Raw genomic sequence first — 21388 nt, forward strand, 5'->3', positions numbered from 1 at the left:
GGTCACGCTAACCCAGGGTAGTTATTTTCGGCCACGGCAAGACCAAAATTGTGAAAGCCCAGAAAACACTGAGTCACTCAAAAAATGGCGCCACACAGGGGAGGTAAATCTGGCTTTAATGAACGGTGGCTCTACGATCCTTCAGTCCATCGAGCGTCAGATGCACACTTTTCTTGCCTCCCCAAAAGGAAAGTTCCTTAAAGTTACCTCCCTTGCCATGGTAACCTTCTTGTCAAGCCACCTCATATCTGGCCAGACTTTAACTTTGGATAAGAGCATACTTTCACTGAGGCACGCGCCAAACGTGTACAGCCTGGCTGTTTTCCAAATAGGGTCGGGGTTGGTTTTTGGGTTGTTTTTTTTGTTTTTGTTTTTGGGCTTTTTTTGGACATATTTCATAACGGACAACAAAACACCTGCAATCTGTGACCCAAAATGAAATATGTAAGCCAATATGAAAACAAAATCTTCAAAAGCAACCACATTTTTGCAGAAAGCAGACAGGCTAGAAGATGGTATGCGTCGAAGTGGAAGGATGCTTTTTTTTTTTTTTTTTTCTTTTTTTTTTGTGCCAAGCACATCATTGTGGGGCTTTTAATCAATAGCATGCATCCGTCTACAATTTATCATCATTCATCCATCAACATTTATAATAGATATGTTTGGCAAGTATACACAACAGGATGCTTTTTATCTCATGTGAAAGCCCGGACAGAGGTGTGGTGGTAGTAAAGAAGATGGTGTACACGGGACGGATTGTCTCTTTAATAGTTCCGTGCACGTACGAAGCGACCCTTTCTTGTTATTAGTCTAGTCAAGTTGTGTTATGCTGGGCGAAATCAGAAGCAGCGTCCGAGGGTAAGGGAGACTGTGGTCGGGACAATAGGATCAAGGGAGGCTTGCCGCTTGGGCGCAAGAAAAGGCCACGTCCACTGGCCACTGTCTAAAGCCACTGACCTTAATCTTTAACGCAGGGGTTGGGGGTTTTGGTCCTCTACATCCTCGCGGTGTTTTAAGACACCGAAAATCTGCGGGCGGAATTTTTAGGCAGAGTGTTGGGTCCACGTCTCCCCCTTCTCCCCCCGATGCAGCGTAAGTCGGTGGGTGGAATCTTTACGCACATCGTAAGTCGGTGGGTGGAATCTTTGCGCACATCGTAAGTCGGTGGGTGGAATCTTTACGCACATCGTAAGTCGGTGGGTGGAATCTTTACGCACATCGTAAGTCGGTGGGTGGAATCTTTACGCACATCGTAAGTTTGTGAGTGGAGTTTTTAACTCACATGGTATACGTCTGTGAGTGCACGCTTCTGGAATGCGTCAGCCTAAGATCAAGGCAGAGCTCAGCACTTATCGCATTATCGCATGTGTTGCGCCTCAGCAAACGGATTTTTCGAAAGTTTTACTCCAGAGTCAAGTTTTCGTGGAGTAATTTTTTTGTGTTACACCAGTTCGTCTTCTAACTGTTGGATGCCCATGATTAGTGCTTTGAAATAAAGGAAACCAAAATGATTCGTGGTTTTTGTTGTTGTTGTTTTTTGTTGCGACTTAGCTAGCGGATTTTTATGACAAACCACGATATGTAGTAAATACTGTCCCGGTTTGTCTTATAAGTGTTGGGTGCCCATGATCAGTGCTTTGAAATAAAGGAAAAACCGAAATAATCCTACAGCTATTTGACACATTGTATTCCGGACAGCAGAACATGCTGCGGCATGTAGCAATTAAGTGAAGGATAAACAATTGTGTTCGGGACAAAACCCTCTGCATGTTCTACTTGGGCTTGTATAAGTAGAGGCAAGAGGCAAGAGGGTGGGTTGAGCTGTATGCAAAGCTTTGCTCTTGACGCACTTTGCGACACAGCAGAACAATTTTGCGACAAATTCTGTCAGCATATTTTGCGCCAAACGGCGATAACGGACACTGCGACAAATTGCGATAAGGAGTTTGACTCAAACAAACTCAAACTCCTTTCCGCCCTTATTTCACTCGCGGCAAGTGACTGCACATGGTGTGAACATCTTGTTCTAAGTGTATCAGCAGATTTTGCGACAAAGTTTGTTTTCCGCCTATATCTCACTCGTGGCAAGCGACTGACAATGCGACTCACGACAGACAACTACTTTGTGTATTTTGCCCTGGTATGAGTCATTCGCACACACACATTAAGAAAACAGTGACAAGTTTTTACTAAGCATAAGCAAAACAAGTCGCGTAAAGCGAAAATACAATATTTAGTCAAGTAGCTGTCGAACTCACAGAATGAAACTGAACGCAACGCAACGCAGCAAGACCGTATACTCGTAGCATCGTCACTCCACCGCCCGTGGCAAAGGCAGTGCCCGTGGAATTGACAAGAAGAGCGGGGTATTCGTTGCGCTGAGAAGGATAGCACGCTTTTCTGTACCTCTCTTCGTTTTAACTTTCTGAGCGTGTTTTTAATCCAAACATATTATATCTATATGTTTTTGGAATCAGGAACCAACAAGGAATAAGATGAAAGTGTTTTTAAATTGATTTCGAAAAAAAAAAATTGATAATAATTTTTATATATTTAATTTTCAGAGCTTGTTTTTAATCCGAATATAACATATTTATATGTTTTTGGAATCAGCAAATGATGGAGAATAAGATAAACGTAAATTTGGATCAATTTATAAATCTTTATTTTTTTTTTTTACAATTTTCCGATTTTTAATGACCAAAGTCATTAATTAATTTTTAAGCCACCAAGCTGAAATGCAATACCGAAGTCCGGGCTTCGTCGAAGATTACTTGACCAAAATTTCAACCAATTTAGTTGAAAAATGAGGGCGTGACAGTGCCGCCTCAACTTTCACGAAAAGCCGGATATGACGTCATCAAAGACATTTATCAAAAAAATGAAAAAAACGTTCGGGGATTTCATACCCAGGAACTCTCATGTCAAATTTCATAAAGATCGGTCCAGTAGTTTAGTCTGAATCGCTCTACACACACACACACACACACACACAGACACACAGACACACAGACACACGCACATACACCACGACCCTCGTTTCGATTCCCCCTCGATGTTAAAATATTTAGTCAAAACTTGACTAAATATAAAAAGGAGAGCTACACTGTGGCACATTAGCCTTTCGCACACATTTATTGACGAAAACACAGTGAGAGTTCGTACAATTGTGCAATTGCACAACTAGGGGGGATACACTATGGCACTTGAGCATTTTGCACAAACTTACTGAAGAAAACATTATGAGTTCGTGGAAAGTAACTTGACAACTAGGGGAGGAACACTATGGCATGCGGGCATATCCTACATCGTTATCACAAATACTTTGAAGTTTGTACTGAGCAAAAGCACAAACAGTGGAACTAAACGTTGGCAATCACAGATTCAATGTATATGTGATACATAAACGATGACAGCCATGTCACTTGTGCTTCCTGGTAGTCGGGTGTCATGTTTGTCTAATTATAACAACACAAAAATCTCATTAAACACGATAATTTATTTAATTTTTCTCAGATTACACATTATTTTGTAAAAACGAGTTGGTATTTAATATAAATCTAACCTCAAAGAGTCGTAAAAAAGTACAAACTTCTAACATGAATCAAGACAATCTATATATGCTTAAAGATACACGATACATAAAGTAAAATACGATACTTGAATATCGGGAGCATTGACGTCTGATGCTGTTTTGCATATATATTCAGTTCTGGGATCAAACAAAAAGCTCTACAAACTAGTTGATAAATTACGTGTGTTGCATGATAAAAGCATCATAAGCTAGTTATCCGTTTCCTTTGCAGCGAATCGATTGGCCAGAAGCCAGTTTAAGAGGGGGGGGGGGGGGGGCACAGAAAGAGAAAGAGATTGGGGTGAGACAGAGAGACAGGCACAGAGAGAGTACAAGACAGGAATTCATTAACATTTGTTTTGGTGATGGATCCTTTTATGCATGTGCTTGTGACTTCATTGTGATGTGCACAGCATGCTAACGAAACAGATCGCAAAATTCAACAGAGTAACGTTCATTTCTCATAGAGAAATAGAGAGAAAATAAATAAATATCATCAAAGACAGAGACAGACAGACAGAGACAGACAGACAGAGACAGACAAAGACAGAGATAGAGACAGAACTGTCCAAACATAATTCACGTGCTTGAATAGTAAAATAACAAAAAGAGGATAACGGTGATGTGTAGACTATCTAAACAAACAAGAAAAGAAACCGAAAATGCAAACGCATTGACACAAACAACCTAACACTTTCTACCCCACCTATGCTGACCAAGTTCTTTTTAGCCGAGACCAGCTGTGCTGCAGCAGGTCACTCAGAATTGTAGTAACTGTGTAGTAACTGTGTATCAACACGCTGGAATGCAGGCGTTAGATGGACGTTACAGGAAGCGACTGAAGCTAACAGTCTGAGCGGATATATCCGTACCTGGTCAGATAGAGCCATATGGGTGGGTACTGATATATCCGTACCTGGGAGACAATTAGTAAAGGCAAATATGAAAAAAAATCTATAAAAAAAATTAGAGAAAACTAAAATCTTTCTCTTTTAAATTGTTCACCATACAACAATTCTGTGTGCTGTAGTTTTGTGATTCTTTTGGGCTATTCCTTGCATCTACTATGACAGTTCATCGCATTGACAACAACAACAATCTGGATTTTCAAGCTTAATTATTATCTTGGAACAACGGGTTGATAACATAAACCATCATTAACCATCACCCACCCCCTCACAAAGTTTAGCATTTTATGAGCAGGTCGGGTAAGATGATAGGTGGAACTTAAAAATACTCGCGCATAACATATCGTTAAACTTTCAAATGTAATGGACACCTCGTATCGCACGAGATGCATACGACGATTTTTTTCCTCTCTTTTGCTTCAAACGACGTCACGGTTTTTCTTCTTTGCCGGCGTATCCTGGCCTGGAATCGATAATTGTAATAATAAAGACAGTGACATTTTAATGAGCCTCATTGTCTCGAACGGGTTGTTTTGGGCCCGGGCCGAGAGTCAGTGATACCGAGACGCCAGAGCGACTGACGTCACGGCGTGCGCTCTGGCATTTCGCGACCTGTTCTTGCCTTCTGACCTACATGTCCCTTAATCTTTTGGGGAAAAAACAAAGTAGGGCGGAGGGGGAGAGGCGGTGTTGTAGATGCGGAGGGGGATGGGGGCGTAGGTGGGTATGCATGTAACGGACCAACAAGGGGGGAACCGAGCCGACTCTGGACATGAATTTTGATGACGAAGAAAAGTGTTGCTGTGTGTGTGTGTGTGTGTGTGTGTCCACGATGCACGCCCCAGGTTCTCGATGGATCTGTTTCAAATTTGGTGGGCATATTCAGGTAGATCCCGGACACAACCTGCTCGATGAGATATTTCAACACGTGCTCTCAGCGCGCAGCGCTGAACCGATTTTGGTTTTTCTCTGGATCCATTCCCAGTAACTCTTCCTTATCTTCTCCAGTGTTTTCAGCGTTTATCTCCATTCCTTCGTGTGGCGTCAATCCATATTCCCGTTTCTATTTTTAGAAGGTCACTGTCGACAACGCTTGCCACATTCGCGGAATTCAGTGCAACAACCAATTGTGTTCAGTCAAAAAGACGCCCCACCATCACCCTATCATCCCCCACCCCCATCCTGACCTCAGGTCAAAATGAGTTCCGCTCATTCTCTCCCTGACAGAAAACTGATTTTTTTTTTTTTTTTTTTTTACATATTTAGAGCTTTTTGTAGTGTATTATTGATATAAGCAGATTCGCGATCGTCGATAATGATTTTTCATGGTGTTGTGTAATTTTTAAATTACAAAGGAATTGATTTGTAAGACAGTTTCAAGGGAGCTATTTTTTCGCGGCTGTATTTGCTGTGCAAACAACTCTAAATATGGCAAAAGTGTCACGTGATAATCAACCGTTTGGTTTCGGCGTTCGCTGAAGCAGACAATTTTTGTCTGTAGTGATGCAACCATATAATTATTACGGTCTCCTTCCGGCAGGAGTCCCAAATTTTCGACTTGTTTTGACCTTAGAACGATGTCTTTATTATAACTGTGAAGAACAGAACGGAGATCACTGTCAAAGTCGGCCAATCTGCAATTATTTTCGTCTCGCGAACACGGCTCACAAACAACATATGGGAGATAACTTGTTTTGATAGATTCGCGTAGGACTTTCGCGTCCGGTCAGAGAGATAATTGGCAATTGCCGTTGAGCGATGTAATCAGAATAATTATGCCCCCACCCCCTCATATACCTTTGCTCATTTGGTTTCTGCTTGTTCCTCTTTTTGTGCGCTTGTGTGATTATCGCCTCCGTAATTATTTGAAAGTTATCATTACCTCCAGGATGTGACGTTCTTTGGATACGTTTTCGATCAGATCTCAGCCATTTCGGCGCATATCCTACTTTGCACGGCCTATTATTCCAAGTCACACGGGTATTTTGGTGGACATTTTTATCTATGCCTATACAATTTTGCCAGGAAAGACCCTTTTGTCAATCGTGGGATCTTTAACGTGCACACCCCAATGTAGTGTACACGAAGGGACCTCGGTTATTCGTCTCATCCGAAAGACTAGCACTTGAACCCACCACCTAGGTTAGGAAAGGGGGGAGAAAATTGCTAACGCCCTGACCCAGGGTCGAACTCGCAACCTCTCGCTTCCGAGCGTAAGTGCGTTACCACTCGGCCACCCAGCAAACATATATATATATATACGTGTATAAATGAATAAGTAAATACATAAATAAATAAATAATCAAAATCTAAATATGTTTTTCGCAGCATGTAACAAAATGGTCTTGGTGTCACTGTTATTTACTTTAAGCTTAAATGCAGACGGAGACAGAAGCTGCATGGGGTTGGTAATGTATAGGCAGCTCCTTTTTCTCTGTATTTCCTGCCGAACAGCAACGAATTTTAACCTGCACAGTGAAAACAAAGCGCAACAACAAACTGCGTAGAGAGATTTCAACAAAAGGCATAGTTCATCGCCACGCATTTTAACCTCTCTAGTGTCGGATCCGGAAGAAGAGGAATAACATGGTGTGTTTTTTGCCGACTGGAATTCACAATGCAACGACCGGGCAGACTTCCGTGTTTACTGATGTGTGAGGTAGTATTCATCGATTTGAATTAATGCAATGTAATCTTTTAATGGGTTTATGATATATTACCTGCTATTCCGACTTGGTCGTGTGACAGACGTTTTCTTCCTCACGAGATTACGTTGATTAAATTGTCTAACAAAGCCGTCAGGCTGAGTTAGACATCAGCTAATCGAGTGTGGAAGAAAACTCTGTCACACGACCAAGTCGGAATAGCATTTATGTCTCACAGCTTCAACAGAGGAGAGAACAAACACGTTTTGTGTACTCAAGCTTGACAAACCTAAACACAGGAGCAGCCATTGTGGAGAGATCTACTTTTTGACGGAAGTGACCGAACAACTGTGAATGACGTCTCGGTATATGTAAATGACGTCACAGTCATCGTCACAGTCTGTATCTTTTGAAGCATCGCATTCTTCATGACGTCTTTCTGTGTCTGCATCCGCGAAATGTTTGTTCATTCCGGAATCTTTGTCATCTATGTTCAGAACTCTGTCCTTATAGTGTCAGACTAACAGGCCTCCTGAGCGAGCCACTTTCCAAGGGCAGCTATATTCGCGTATGGAAACAGTACTGTCGTCTGGGATGCCGTTTTCAGTATTCTGAGCGTTGAAGAATTTGTAAAGAGAAGAAACGATAACAGCAGGAGAAATAAAAGTCGTGTGTGCATTTTGGGGCTTTTGGAGGGACGAGTTCGAGTTTGAATCCGTTCTTGCACATGCTCCAAAGCGTGTAACATACAATCTTGCACACGTTTGCTTTAGTAGTGGCAAAGAAGGAAAGCGTGTGACATATTATGAGTTATTTCTAATATGCTGACTGTTAGCAAATGATAATAGGCATGTCGAGAAAAAATATATCAAGCATGAGCCTTTTAGGCGAATGCTGATATCGTTTGTGAGACATGACTGTTATCATTTGCTAACAGTCTGTATATTAGAAATAACGGTTTTATTACCGTTTAATTCGACCAAAACAAATTTCGAAGCGACCCCGCGAATTAGACAGAACAGCCGCAATGGGAACTTGAGCGCTCCTACCTGATTATGCCTGTCAGTCAAAGAATTCTCGTGACCTGGGTCAGCCAATCAGAGTAATACTCCTGACGTGATAAATATTCACAGATCAAATGCGTTTGACACACAACAATCTCACAAGATAAACCATGTTCAACATGCGTTTCGGTTGCTTCACTTTTTCTTGTTGAATGGAGAGCGACAGATTTCGAAACGACTCAAGACGGATGGGAAATGACGTAAAGATACATTTGACGTAACGCGAGTGACGCAATTTCACTTGATTTTTCGAACTTAGGTAATTTAGATTTCAAGTGAGCGGGTCGGCATTTCACACTCAGAGGATGGGCGGTACCTTGCTGTTTCGTAAAGCACCCACCGACAAAACTCGCTTATCGGTATTTTTTTTTTTGATGAAGAGAGTATTATCTGACAGCATTTGAAGTGTCATTCTGTAGAATAAATCACGCTGATCTTGTTGATTTAAATTTTTACTTTGTTTTGTCAATTTTTAGCTTGATAAACAAAAAGGGTCCCTGTCTGCACGTTATAACATTTAACAGGTCACCTAGAATCCGTCCTGATTGGTCAAAAAGCCATATGGGGCACTGAATTGGTAATAAATATATATATCAGATTCGTCAGCTGTTACATTAGAACCAGGAGGCACTGGCAGGGAGAGGAGGAAGAGAAGGATTTGTATTATAGAAAGTTGAGGTTTATGACGTATTCATGGATTTGTATTATAGAAACTTGAGGTTTATGACGTATTCATGGATTTGTATTTTTGAAACCTGCGTTTATGACGTCAGATTCGTCAGTTGGTAAAACCATTTTCAGTACATATTAGGGGGGGGGGGGGGGGTGAGGGTGAGTATTCATTGATTTATAATATTGAAACGTTAGTGGGGGGGGGGGGGACCAGGACGGCAAGTATTCATCGATTTTGTCATTTAAGCGTTATGTTTTCATGGATTGATGATACCAGGTTTCATGGTTGGCAAGAATATCCCAGGAAAAGGAAGTCGTTCGAATGCATTAAAAGTAGGAAACCGCGCAGTGACATTTTCCAAAGTGTAATAGAATCATCAATACGTCATATATTGACAGAAGCCTTATAAAGTGCTGTAACGCAACGATTTTTTGGTAACAATTACCGTCTATCGACACAATGGGCCAACTAAAACAAGTATTCATATTGAGCAGGCAAGGAAGGTTTCTTTCAAGGAAAAAGTGCTGTAAAAAAAATGCAATTGTTCGCTGATATGATCGAAAGTACAAATTTCATGGACAAAAACATATATCATAAAGCCAATTGTTCAAAAAAGAGTTTGGTTTAATTTCTTTTCTTCTCTCCAAAAGAATGTCAGAAGTGGAAACAGTGAAACAAAGCCCAGCACTATACGATAAGGAGTGTAGATGCAAGAAACGCAACACATTTCCTGAACAAGTCATTACAAACACACTCACTCACGCCCGCACGCAAGCTTAAACGCACCGTGGCGCACACAGACACAGACACACACACACACACACACACACACACACAACGCTCAAATCAAACGACCGCGCACGTGCACCTTATCCGAATAACCCGAAGTTGGCCTCGGGACAACCAAAGACACAAAAAGAAAAGCTTTGTGAAAAACTGTTCAAAAACAGAAAATCAAAGGAAACAAAATATTTCAGTACAGAGGAAAAAGAAGACAAAATAAGAACGAAATATAAAGATAAACAAAAATCTAGGCCCCCCCCAAAAACCCGCATTTCAAAATGATTTCTGATCGAAACCAAAAGCAAACATGCGTTGGAATCATTGTAAATATATATATATATATACAAACGCACTTCATGTTCGCGATGGAAAATTATAAATAGTGGCAGAATCAACATCAAAATTGTTAGGCACCATCAAACATAAAACCAACTTGGGTTTCGTAATGCGCATTTTATCTTCATCAACGCTTGTTTTTATTCAACACGCCTGTGAAGGAATTTAGATATAAATATGCCTTCCGTGTTTGCGTTATTTCTGTAAACGAGAACATAAACTATTTAGAGATAAAGGTAAACGCTCTATAGTTCTATATCTGTACACATGTTGTCCCGTCTTTTCAGACAACGAAAATGAACAGATCAGACTAATGAGTGTTGGTAAGTTAAATGTTTGTGTTCTTCTTCTTTTTCTTCTTCGTTTATGGGCTTAGACTCCCACGTTCACTAATGTTTTCAGCACGAGTGGATTTTTACGTGTAGGCAGCATACGCCGATTTCCGGGGAGGCATGCTGGGTATTTTCGTGTTTCTATAACCCACCGATCTCTGACATGGATTACAGGATCTTTTCCGTGCGCACTTGGTCTTGTGCTTGCGTGTACACACGAAAGGGGTTAAGTCACTAGCAGGTGTGCACATACGTTGACCTGGTAAATCGGAAAAATCTCCACTCTTAACCCACCAGGCGGCAGCGACCGGGATTCGAACTCACGACCTCCCGATTAGGAGGCCGACGTCTTACCATCACGCCACTACGCCCGTCAAAAGTGTGTGTTGATGTAGCCTATTTAGGCTTGGAAAAATAATCCAGAGGACCTTTTCCAAGGTAATCATCAACCTGTAGGGAGAAAAAAGTATATACCTCACATGCCAAATGCATCAAGTGAAAAATGAAAAATCAAAAAAACTTTTGATTTAGATACTTTGCACCAAAAAAAAAGAAAGACAGAAAGACAAAAATACCCACAGAGCTACAGACTATAAAGTTAGACAGAAACAGAAATAAAATAAAACAGAAACAGAAATGAATAAATAAGCCCTTTCATTCTACCGTATGCGCTCATAACCCCTTGTCTAGTTTTCGCTCCCATACAAATCCTAACAAAAACTAACAATCGCTTTCCCCAACCCAAGAAAACCTCAATACACGGGCACCAACATGCAAACACAACAGCAAAACCTCATAACACACACTCACAGACAACCAAAATCAACCACACACACACACACTTCAAAACAGACATCAAAATCTGCAACACACATTTAACAGACACTGAATCACCGCATGAACAAACAGACCAACAAAACCTGCCACACCCACAAGCTAAGAGAACTACAAATTCTCGTTACGCACACAAACAGTGAGTGCCGCTACCACACCCCCTCCCCCTCCCCCCCCCCCCCCCCCAACGCATGCTAACATACACCGGCGCAGGTAAACCATTAAAAAAAACACCACAGCACACTAAAACAGGTACACTGTCGAAATGCCATCAAAATCCGCAACACACATTTAACACATAGACAAGCAAACCCCGCAACGCACAAGACTTGCAAATCTCGCAGCACATAATTTGTTAACAAAACACCCGCAAAATCTACTTTTGAACCTACCATGTACCAGTAATTCTTGCAACACTGTATCAAACAAACTCTCCAACTCCCCCAAAGCACACCCACAAACAAAATCATAGCCAATACAAATGTATCTGTTTGTGATGGTATGTATTTGTTATACTGGCATGCGAATGTTTAGTATAAGGTGTATGTACCTGTGCAAATGTAAAAAGACAAAACATGCTAGTTTAATTAATGAAAGAAAAATAACAACACAACAACAAACATAAAAAGCCGCAAGATACATCAACAAGCGGACCTGCAAAACCCCAAACTCACTCTAACAGGCGCGCAAAATCCAATATCAATGCGATACTGACAAACACACCAGCAACAACCGCAAGCCTTTTTTACCCATCCCTCCACCCAACCCCTAACACATATTAACAGTTCCTCTACCCAACCCCTATAAACCGTAACACACACACACACCTACACACAAACCACCCAAACCCGTCACCCATTCTTAAAAAAAAACTAAAAAAAACTTGCAACGCATATTTACAAACAGACCAGCACCTCTCGCGACAAACACCAACCGAAAAAGACAAGCAAACTCGCAACAAACACGAACAAACACGCCAGCAGAACTGGCTACACGCACACATAAATCAACCAGACAAAGTATATAACACAACAGTCAACACGGACAAACAGACAAAAGCACAAACAAAACAAAGAAAGAAACAAGCCAGCAAAACCCAAAACTGCTCACTCACCTGCAAGTCTTGATATCCAGGGCGCCGACGAAGACACAGGTGCCCCCGTTCATGCAGTAGTAACGGTCCCTGTAGTCGCACGGTTGCACGTGCTTGTAAGAGATGGAGAGGCGGTGCGCCAACATCTGGGCGCGGATCCTTGCGTTCATCCCGAACCTCATCCTTCCCCGTCCACGAGACTTCCTTCTGTAGCTGCTCCTTTTTGACCGTGAGTGGAGGACGTCTTCGAGGTCACCCACAAGCTCTTCAAGGATTGCGCTTTTTTCATCACTATCGTAACCCTCCTCTTCCTCCTCTTCTTGCCCCTCCTCTTGTTTCTCTTTCTTGTACTTCTCCTTCTTATCTGTCTGAATTTGGTTAAAGTCCAGCTCCTCCTCGTAATCGTCTTCGTCTTCGAAGTCTTTGAACATGTCGTGGTCCCGTAAGGTGAGCACCACTGTTGTGTTGGTGGGATCTGAGGATTCAACCTCCACGCCCACGATTTCTACCCAGGATTCTGGGGAAATAGGTTCAAATCCCGTGTCACTATCACGCTTGTCCTTCAGCGGCAAGGAGGAGAGGAGAGGTTGCACCACGGCTGAAGGTACAGTCACGGTGATTTTCACGTCCTGGGGTTTGAATCCCTTGTTTGTATAATACACGTTATTAGTAGACCTGCTCGCGGCGGAGTCTTTTGTACGCTGTTCTTTTTGACGCTGGTTGCGACTGTGGTAACTGTTTGGCTGTTTGCGATGTTTGGTGTTCTTGCTTTTGCTGTTGCGGTATTTCCGCGAGTTTCTGTACTTCCTGTTTGAGTTTCTGGCCCTGTTCTTGTTCCTGAATCTCCGGGGCATCTTTGCCCTTGGCCTGGGCACCGCCGGCACAGCGGGCACGGGCATGGGCACGCCGGCCACAGCGGTGTAGCCAATGTCTATCTGTTCCTCCAGCACCTGGCTCATCACACCCGGTCTTAGCGCGCCGAACCCGCTGGTGGCAGCAGGCAACCTTGACCTTGGCGCTGTGAAGGTCAAGGGCGCAGGGGGAAGTCCGGGGAAGCCTCGCCACCATGACCTCGCCCCGGGCCACCTCAAAAAGGGTGGCGGAGGGGCTAAGGAGGGCGGAGGCCCGTACGCCGGGTGTAGCAGCAAGGCTGGGTGGCGGACGAGGGCGGGGTGGTGGTGGTTGTGGGGTGGGGCCCTGGCCCTGGCCCGGGTGCATGGGGCGTGAAGGGCCAGCAGGGCCAGCAGGAGCACTAGGCGGTGGAGCTGGAGCGCGGGCAGACCCATGGTCCAGGCAGGAGCATCTTGTGGCTGCGGAGATCCCCCGGCCCGGGCTGGTCCTCGTCCCTCGCCCACCTGTCTGCCCTCACATCCCTTCTCCAGCATCCAAGTGGCCGCCGCCAGGGCACGGGCTGTGTCCCCCGTCCCCCCGCCGCGCCGCCGGCCGTCCCTCCCTCCCTCCTCCTCCCCAAACAGGCCTGCTCCTTGTCCTCCTCCTCCTCCTCCTCCTTCCTCTACTCTGTACTCCTCCGCGCACCGTGACAGTGCTGTGCTGGCTGGCCTCTGTCACTCGCTGTCTCCTCGAATTTTTCTTTCTGTCTTTGTGTCCTGAGCACCCCTCCTACTGTCGCTGTCCTTTCCTTCGCCGTCCCTTTTACTGCTGTCTTTAACTTGTAAAGCAAGGCAAGAAAACGTCACTTTCTTTTCTTGCAATAGTCCAGCAGCGCTACAACTTGTTTTTGTTATTCTGACCTCATTAGTCACGGACTGGTATCATTGAAAAACACGAAGAGTACTTGTATACTGTTGCGCAACATCTGTTTGTGCTTTTTTCAAGCGTTGAACTTGTTTTTTGTTTTTTTTAAATTTCCCAGAGCACTTCAATCTGGCACTGTCAGCATATTTCCTTTCTTGCACTTGTTTACGGAGCTGCTAAATGTAACTCCTTCGCAGATTTTCGTCTCTCCCTGCACCTGTTTGAGGTTGGATCTTTTTCTTCAGGAGTTGTTTTCCACCTGTGTTAGATATTTGTTATTTCCAGCACTACTTTCAACGTTTTCTATCAAAGCACTTTTCACTCACAAAATCGTCAACAAGGAATAACATCGCTTCAAGCAAAAACTCCGAGGATCCTATACAAATCAATCAAGCCTAAATCCCGCCACCCTCCGTAGTTCCCCGTCTGTCTCTCTGTGTCTCAGTGCGAGAAAACCCGATCGGTTTGGGCTGTGGCACCAGTTTTATTGGCCGCTGTCTACATACACCCCCTTATGCCTCGTGTCCAGCGTGGACTATCCTCCCACAACTCAGCTCCCACGTGACGTGACGGGGTGACGCTGCTACTGTCAAGCCTCTCTCACCAGCGTCACGATTGTCACGTGCGATTACAGTGACGCTGTCGGCTTTCACGGCTGTCCTCCGTTCTGTCTCGGTCAGTAGTAATGTATTTCTCTGTGTAAATAAAAAAAAATTTAAAAAAAAGGAAAAATAAAAATAACAGAAAAATGTGACCGATGAGTTTGGTGTGATTAATAAATAATCATTTCGAAAAGTAATTGACAATTCTAAGAATAACCATAACTGTCGTCAACTAGAACAGAACTAGTAGAATACTAATGAGTGCGGTCTGTTCACAGTCAGGCAGTGTCAGAGATGCCGCGAATGGTGACTGACAGGCAGACAATACAAAGCAAGCAATGGCCCCAGCGTTTGGGTGAGAACAACACAGAGAAAACTACCGACTTAGAGTTCTGATGATGCAAACCACAGACAGCAATCTGCATTTCATGAATGATTAGTATCAGAACGATATATAGACGTGTAACCGACGAGGGGAGAGCACCCAATTGACTGATTAACATGCACTGCGCCGCGGAGAGCACGGAACTCTGTGGTACGCGCGTGATAACCGTTCACTATTATTATTTTGATCCAAGTTATTTAAACATCACAGTGCGCTAAGAGAATGATAGAGCACATCGAGAAAATTGATTATCGACCCAGCGATGATCTGAACACTGAGAGCAGTTTAACACCACACACACACACACAAACGGCTGAGCAAGTGGCTGAGCACGTAGATGACTCACAGACCAATCACGTACATAGTCAACACTTCACTGATAAGTCTTTATAACCGCCGAAAAAGCTGATGAACTATAAACGAGTCTTCATCCCAAATGACTAATAAATACTGTGAATCATTTCAGAAGCTGTGATTCGTGGAGCTTCGCTATTGATCATCAATTATTGAATAAAGAACACGTGAAGTTTGGCGATACTCTCTGTGAGCGATTAAATAGACTCTGCGTATACTGCGCACACGTTTCGTTAAAGTCGTTAATTGAATGAACCTACGCACATCAGTGCTGCGCGGTTTAGGTAACTTTACCTGTAACACAGGTCGTCACTACCAGAAACAAAAATATAAACAGCTAACAGACACATTAGCAGACCTATCAATATCCATAAACAGACGCATGGCTTGCACAAGTTAACATACTCCACGGCATAAGAACTAAACAATCAAGTTCTACAATATGCGGAATGCTTTATAAGTCTATGTAAAAGTGATTAATCAATGCAACGTTTAAACAAGAACAAACTATATATATATGGTTTATCGCGGCATGATTAATTTACTATCTATTCCGTATTGCTCCATACGTCTGTCGTAATCAATGGACGATAAGACCGGACCTGAAGGTTTGTATGGGGGGGGGGGGGGGGGGAGAATGGAAGGGGGATGAAGAGGGGGAGTGGCCACAGAGAAGTAAGGTCAACGTCCATCCACAGTCTGTGTCGATAGATGGTCAGTTATGTTTTTTTTTACCTGGCGGCTTTTTTGATCTCTCAGGTACACGTCATCGGCTTCATTGTGCTTTCCATGCAACCCCCCAGTCCGCTTCCCGTGTGTCTCTCATTGATTGATTTCAGTTCTAGCATCCTTTTGTCAAACGTCCTGTTCGCAGACTACACCGACGCAGACACACATACACTCACCTTACCACTAAGGCTCCTGCCACCACCACCAACCCACCCCCGCCCCCTAGGCTACCTCTCCTTCTACTCCATCCCGGCACCTCTAAAGACTGTCTTAACTTGAGCCCGAAGTTGACTTTGTGAAGACTTCGCGAAGTCTTTTTACAAATAATTCAGCACCAAAGCTTCGCCGTGCAGAGAGATTCGTTAAGTAGACTTCGCGAAGTGGACTTCGCTCATCCGGCTTAAAACACATAGCCCTAAGAGACACACCGTGCAACCATACACACCCACTTCTCATTCTGATTCAAGCTACTAGCACTACAAAATGCTCATACGTTAAATAGTAGGCGTCAACGTACTCACTTGCAAATCTTTGATGGTTCCTGAGACTGAAGAGGAAAAGTTAGATTGTACTCCCTCCTCTTTAGTTTTTAGCACCTCACAGATTCCAAACTCGTCAACTCACTCGGTAAACATCCTTTAAACCCGAATCAGCGATGGCGAAACAACATTGTAACAAAACAACAACAAAATCTACTTTTTTTCTCTCTTTCTCTCACGAACTTTCCGTCCCACACAGTAAAACTGTTCTCTTATAAAACTTGAGACGGTTTGTTTCACCACTACAATAAGATCTCTTTACTCCAACGCACTGCAGAAGCGAGGACCTGAGAGATACAAAATACACTAATTCGTTTTTCCACTGAACCTTTCCTGTGCTGGCACTACTACGAGAAAGTTTTGCAGTGTTGCGACTAGTGGCAAAGTGGATATAAAAGGCACCCAGCTTTCACGCACGCACACACACACAGAGGCCGCACGGCAGCCCCGGAGCACAAAGCCTTGGTGCCAGACTAGCAGGCAGAGTAAAGAGAGAGAGAGAGAGAGAGAGAGAGCCAGGGAGTAGGAGAGAGTAGAGAGAGAGAGAGGTGAGCCACAAGGTAGAATGATGCGGGACTATACAGGCTACACCCGGAGGTATATAGCGACTCACGCTCACTCTCACCTCTCCCTGTCGCGGTCGTATCGGCACAAGTTCCAGAACTAAGCTGAGAGTTGCTGCTGTTAGGTGGAGATGCTTGTTGTAAAGTTAACGTGAAAGTGGTTTTTCCCTCTTCTTCTTTGTAAAACTAGTGTATCAGTATAGTTTTGTTTGTCAGTCTTTCTTTCTGTCTCTCTCTTTGTCTCTCTCCCTCTCTCTCTCTCTCTCTCTCTCTCTCTCTCTCTCTCTCTCTCTCTCTCTCTCTCTCTCTCTCTCTCTCTCTCTCTCTCTCTCTCTCTCTCTCTCTCTCTCTCTCTCTCTCTCTCTCTCTCTCTCTTTCTCTCTCTCTCTCTCTCTCTCAGTTCTCTCTCTCTCTCTCTCTCTCTCTCTCTCTCTCTCTCTCTCTCTCTCTCTCTCTCGACCCTCACCCTCTCTTTCTTTCTCTATCTATTACATCTCTTTTTCTCTTCTCTCCCTCACTCTAACTCTCTCACTCCTTCTCCCCCCTTCTCTCTGTATCTCTCTCTCTCTCTCTCTCTTTCACACACACACACACACACGCGCACACACACACACACACACAGGCTCTCTCTCTCTTGCTCACTATCTTCCCTCTCTCTCCTTTACTCCCTCTCTTTCTCTCTCTATCTCTCTCTGCCTTTCTCTCTCTCTCTCTCTCTCTGACTCTCTCACTCCAACCCACCCACCCCCTCCTCTCTCTCTCTCATTCTCTCTCTTTCTGCTTTTTTCCCCTCCCTCTCAGTCTCTGTCTGAAATGACATTTATTTGTGCATTATTCCCCCCTCTGCTTCTTTACCTCTGTAAACTTGTAGAGCTAGGTATTTTTCGATAAACACCCAGCAACCAAACAAATAACGACCCAGCAACAGCCTGAATCCTCGATAGCGCAATGTGTTGAGAAGCTGTTCTGCGTCGGTACTACTTTTGCGACTGAAAAGTTCCGAACGCTCTAATGTACGAAGTATACATCTCTGGAGCAAACAATACAAACATACCGCATTTAAATTAACAACTACAAGCTTGAACACATGAATCTCCATATAAAATCCATGAATTTGGTTGTTTTCTGAATCTAGGTCTTCTGTGCACAAACGTTCGTCACAAGCAAATTCCCAAGGCAAGTAACTCTCATACTTTGTCTAGCGACAAGAGTAGTTCCCCTTTCAAATTTCTTTTCATTCAGTTTCTTCGACAACAGACTGCAATCCGACGGTCATTTTTCAACAATATTTCATTTAATAAACAGATCACACGCAACCTAATGCACACATCTCATCAATTTAAACAACATAAAGCGGTTTCATACTCTATTTTCTCCAGAAAACTGAACTTCATACAGTTTTTAACGTTGGAACACGGGTGCAAAAGTTCGTCTGCTAGTCCCATTTGACGAAAGAACATTATCCTAAGCGATACCAAAACATATACAGAACACACAATATCTGCCTTTGCCACCACAGCAGAATAACAGCATATCTGTGTACTTGATTTTAGTCCAAAATAGGAAAACTGACAAGAAGTGTTAACAGAATGGAATGATTTGCACGGAACTATACAACCGCGCATTAATCGATCGCCTGCGCAGGTTGACTGGTTGAGTGAATAGGATTCGATCAAACTTTCGCAAAAAAACTCCTCTTTTCTTTGAATAACTGAAGAAAGGAGGAATAAAGAGGTTACACACCTCGTCTCAGTGATTATAAAAAATAATGGTCTCAGTTCGCGGTCATGAAAAAGCTCGCTAAAGCTCGCATTTTTCATGATCCGCTAACTTCGACCATTATTTTTAATAATCACTGAGACTCGGCATGTAACCTCTACATATATAGCTCTCTCAGTGATATTTTCACTTGTGACCCAGGCAAATGTCTTCGTCAACTTCAATTAACTCCACATTGGCTGTCCTGTCGGCATCACACGCACTCACACACACACACACACACATGCAAGTCATTCCTTTGAACTGTGGTTATTGATATAAAAGATCCAAGTCATATTTCCAATTCTGTCGGTGGGAAACACTTATTTCCATTGTTTTTATTCAGGGTAGGAAGGGTTTCACATCAGAAACTGTTCAAAGCGTACACAGTTTGACAGTTATGGTATTCAAGTTGAAGGGAAGTAACCCCTCATGAACACACCGAAAACCGTATCACTTTGAACGAGCAGTATTTTTTTATCTTGTTATTTTTTGTCTTACACAACTTGCACATCAGACGGTTAATAGGAAAAATTGGCCGCATCAGCATGATTGGTTATTACATTTTATTAGTTTTCTTTCACAACGGAAAGGAAGGTGGAAAAGATAGAACAAAACAGCAAAAAGAAGAACCAAAAAATGTTAGCCAAAAGAAAGACATTTTTGATCAGAAAAATAAGTTATTTCTCATATCTATATTCAGACAAGAGTATCTTCATTTGCAACACACAAAAACACTCTCAGATACAGAAGCAATCGGATGCGCGTGCGAGCGTGCGTGTGTGTGTGCATGCGTTCGTGTGCGTACGTGCGTACATGCGTGTGTGCATGCATGCGTTCGTGCGTGCGTGCGTATGTGCGTGAGTGCGTGCGTAAGTGCGTGCGTGCTTGCGTAAGTGCGTGCGTGCTTGCGTGTGTGCGTGCGTACGTGCGTGGGTGCGTATGTGTGTCCATTCGTATGCCTCTGTGTTGGGCTCGCTGGAGTTTGCATCATGCGCTCCCGAGTGTGATTTGTAAGCGTGTGCAAGCATTCAGCCGCTAAACTCGTTGTGGGAAACTAAAACCCACTGAACATCAAAACAAAATATTTTTTGTCAGGCGTGGGTGTATTCCTCTACCGCATTCCGTTTGAAACCGTTTTTAAAGACGCCATAGTGCAACTGACACATTGCCTGTGGTAAAGCCAGACTTCTCTTTGTTGAATTATTGAAAGTAACAACGACGTCTCTAAAACTGTTCATTACCTCGGGCAAAGCTGAAACAGCCCGGAAAATGGATCGTGGGTGGTGGAGAATTGACTTTCAAGACACAGTCCTTTCCCTAAAAATAAAACCCACCTCAGCTCACTATCTCAGAGCTGCCTATAGGCTTTTACTTGAAATAAGACCACCCCTAGGCTTGGCCACACACATACAACAAATCAACATCCTAAGGCTCCTTGTGCAAGGTCAGAATTGTTTTTGTAATGAGTTTCCACCACAGATTACAAAAGCGTGCGTTTAGAAATAAATTCATTAAAAAAAACACTCAGCACAGAAAGCCGCCAGGCTGTCGGTTATGGAATGTGTGCAACCGCAGGGATGGTCTTATCCCAGTTAAAAGCATGGCCAATTTTGAGCTGGTGAGTCGAATCGTTTGCACGTAAATTTGTGACACAAGTGTTATTATTTTGTTTAAGAAACCTTCCTTCTCGTATAGTGAACATGTTAACCACTACAGATCGGTCCTGACTTTTTTTTTATTAGGGATAAGATCATCCTTCCGCAAAAACACATACCAACAAGCTATAGCCAGGCTCCTGTGTGTACAGAGAACAAAAAAAAGACGTTTCTGTCTAAATGCAAATGGACATCGCAGAGAAAGCAGCCAGGGTGCAGGTTTTTTGGTACGTCCAGCATAAAGGCATGCTCTTGTCATAAGTTCTAACAAGCTAATAGAGAGATTAACAAGTCGCGTAAGGCGAAAATACAATATTTAGTCAAGTAGCTGCCATTTTTCAGCAAGACCGTATACTCGTAGCATCGTCAGTCCACCGCTCACGGCAAAGGCAGTGAAATTGACAAGAAGAGCGGGGTAGTAGTCGCGCTAAGAAGGATAGCACGCTTTTCTGTACCTCTCTTTGTTTTAACTTTCTGAGCGTGTTTTTAATCCAAACATATCATATCTATATGTTTTTGGAATCAGGAACCGACAAGGAATAAGATGAAAGTGTTCTTAAATTGATTTGGACAATTTAATTTTGATAATAATTTTTATATATTTAATTTTCAGAGCTTGTTTTTAATCCAAATATAACATATTTATATGTTTTTGGAATCAGCAAATGATGGAGAATAAGATAAACGTAAATTTGGATCGTTTTATAAATTTTTATTTTTTTTTACAATTTTCAGATTTTTAATGACCAAAGTCATTAATTAATTTTTAAGCCACCAAGCTGAAATGCAATACCGAACCCCGG

The 21388-nt window shown here is 43.1% G+C and overlaps 1 protein-coding gene across 1 annotated transcript in view; it reads right to left on the bottom strand.

The window, feature by feature from the left end:
- LOC138953227 (uncharacterized) overlaps positions 1 to 13691 on the bottom strand; it is a 164017-nt gene extending 150326 nt beyond the window's left edge. The window contains exon 1 of the mRNA XM_070325026.1: positions 12264 to 13691. Within this exon, the coding sequence (XP_070181127.1) occupies positions 12264 to 13627 (1364 nt within the window). The 5' untranslated portion in view covers positions 13628 to 13691. The remainder of the gene's footprint in view (positions 1 to 12263) is intronic.
- Positions 13692 to 21388: the final 7697 nt, after the last annotated feature.

Source organism: Littorina saxatilis, linkage group LG17 (genome assembly GCF_037325665.1).
Source record: "Littorina saxatilis isolate snail1 linkage group LG17, US_GU_Lsax_2.0, whole genome shotgun sequence".
Taxonomy (NCBI): Eukaryota; Metazoa; Mollusca; class Gastropoda; order Littorinimorpha; family Littorinidae; genus Littorina; species Littorina saxatilis.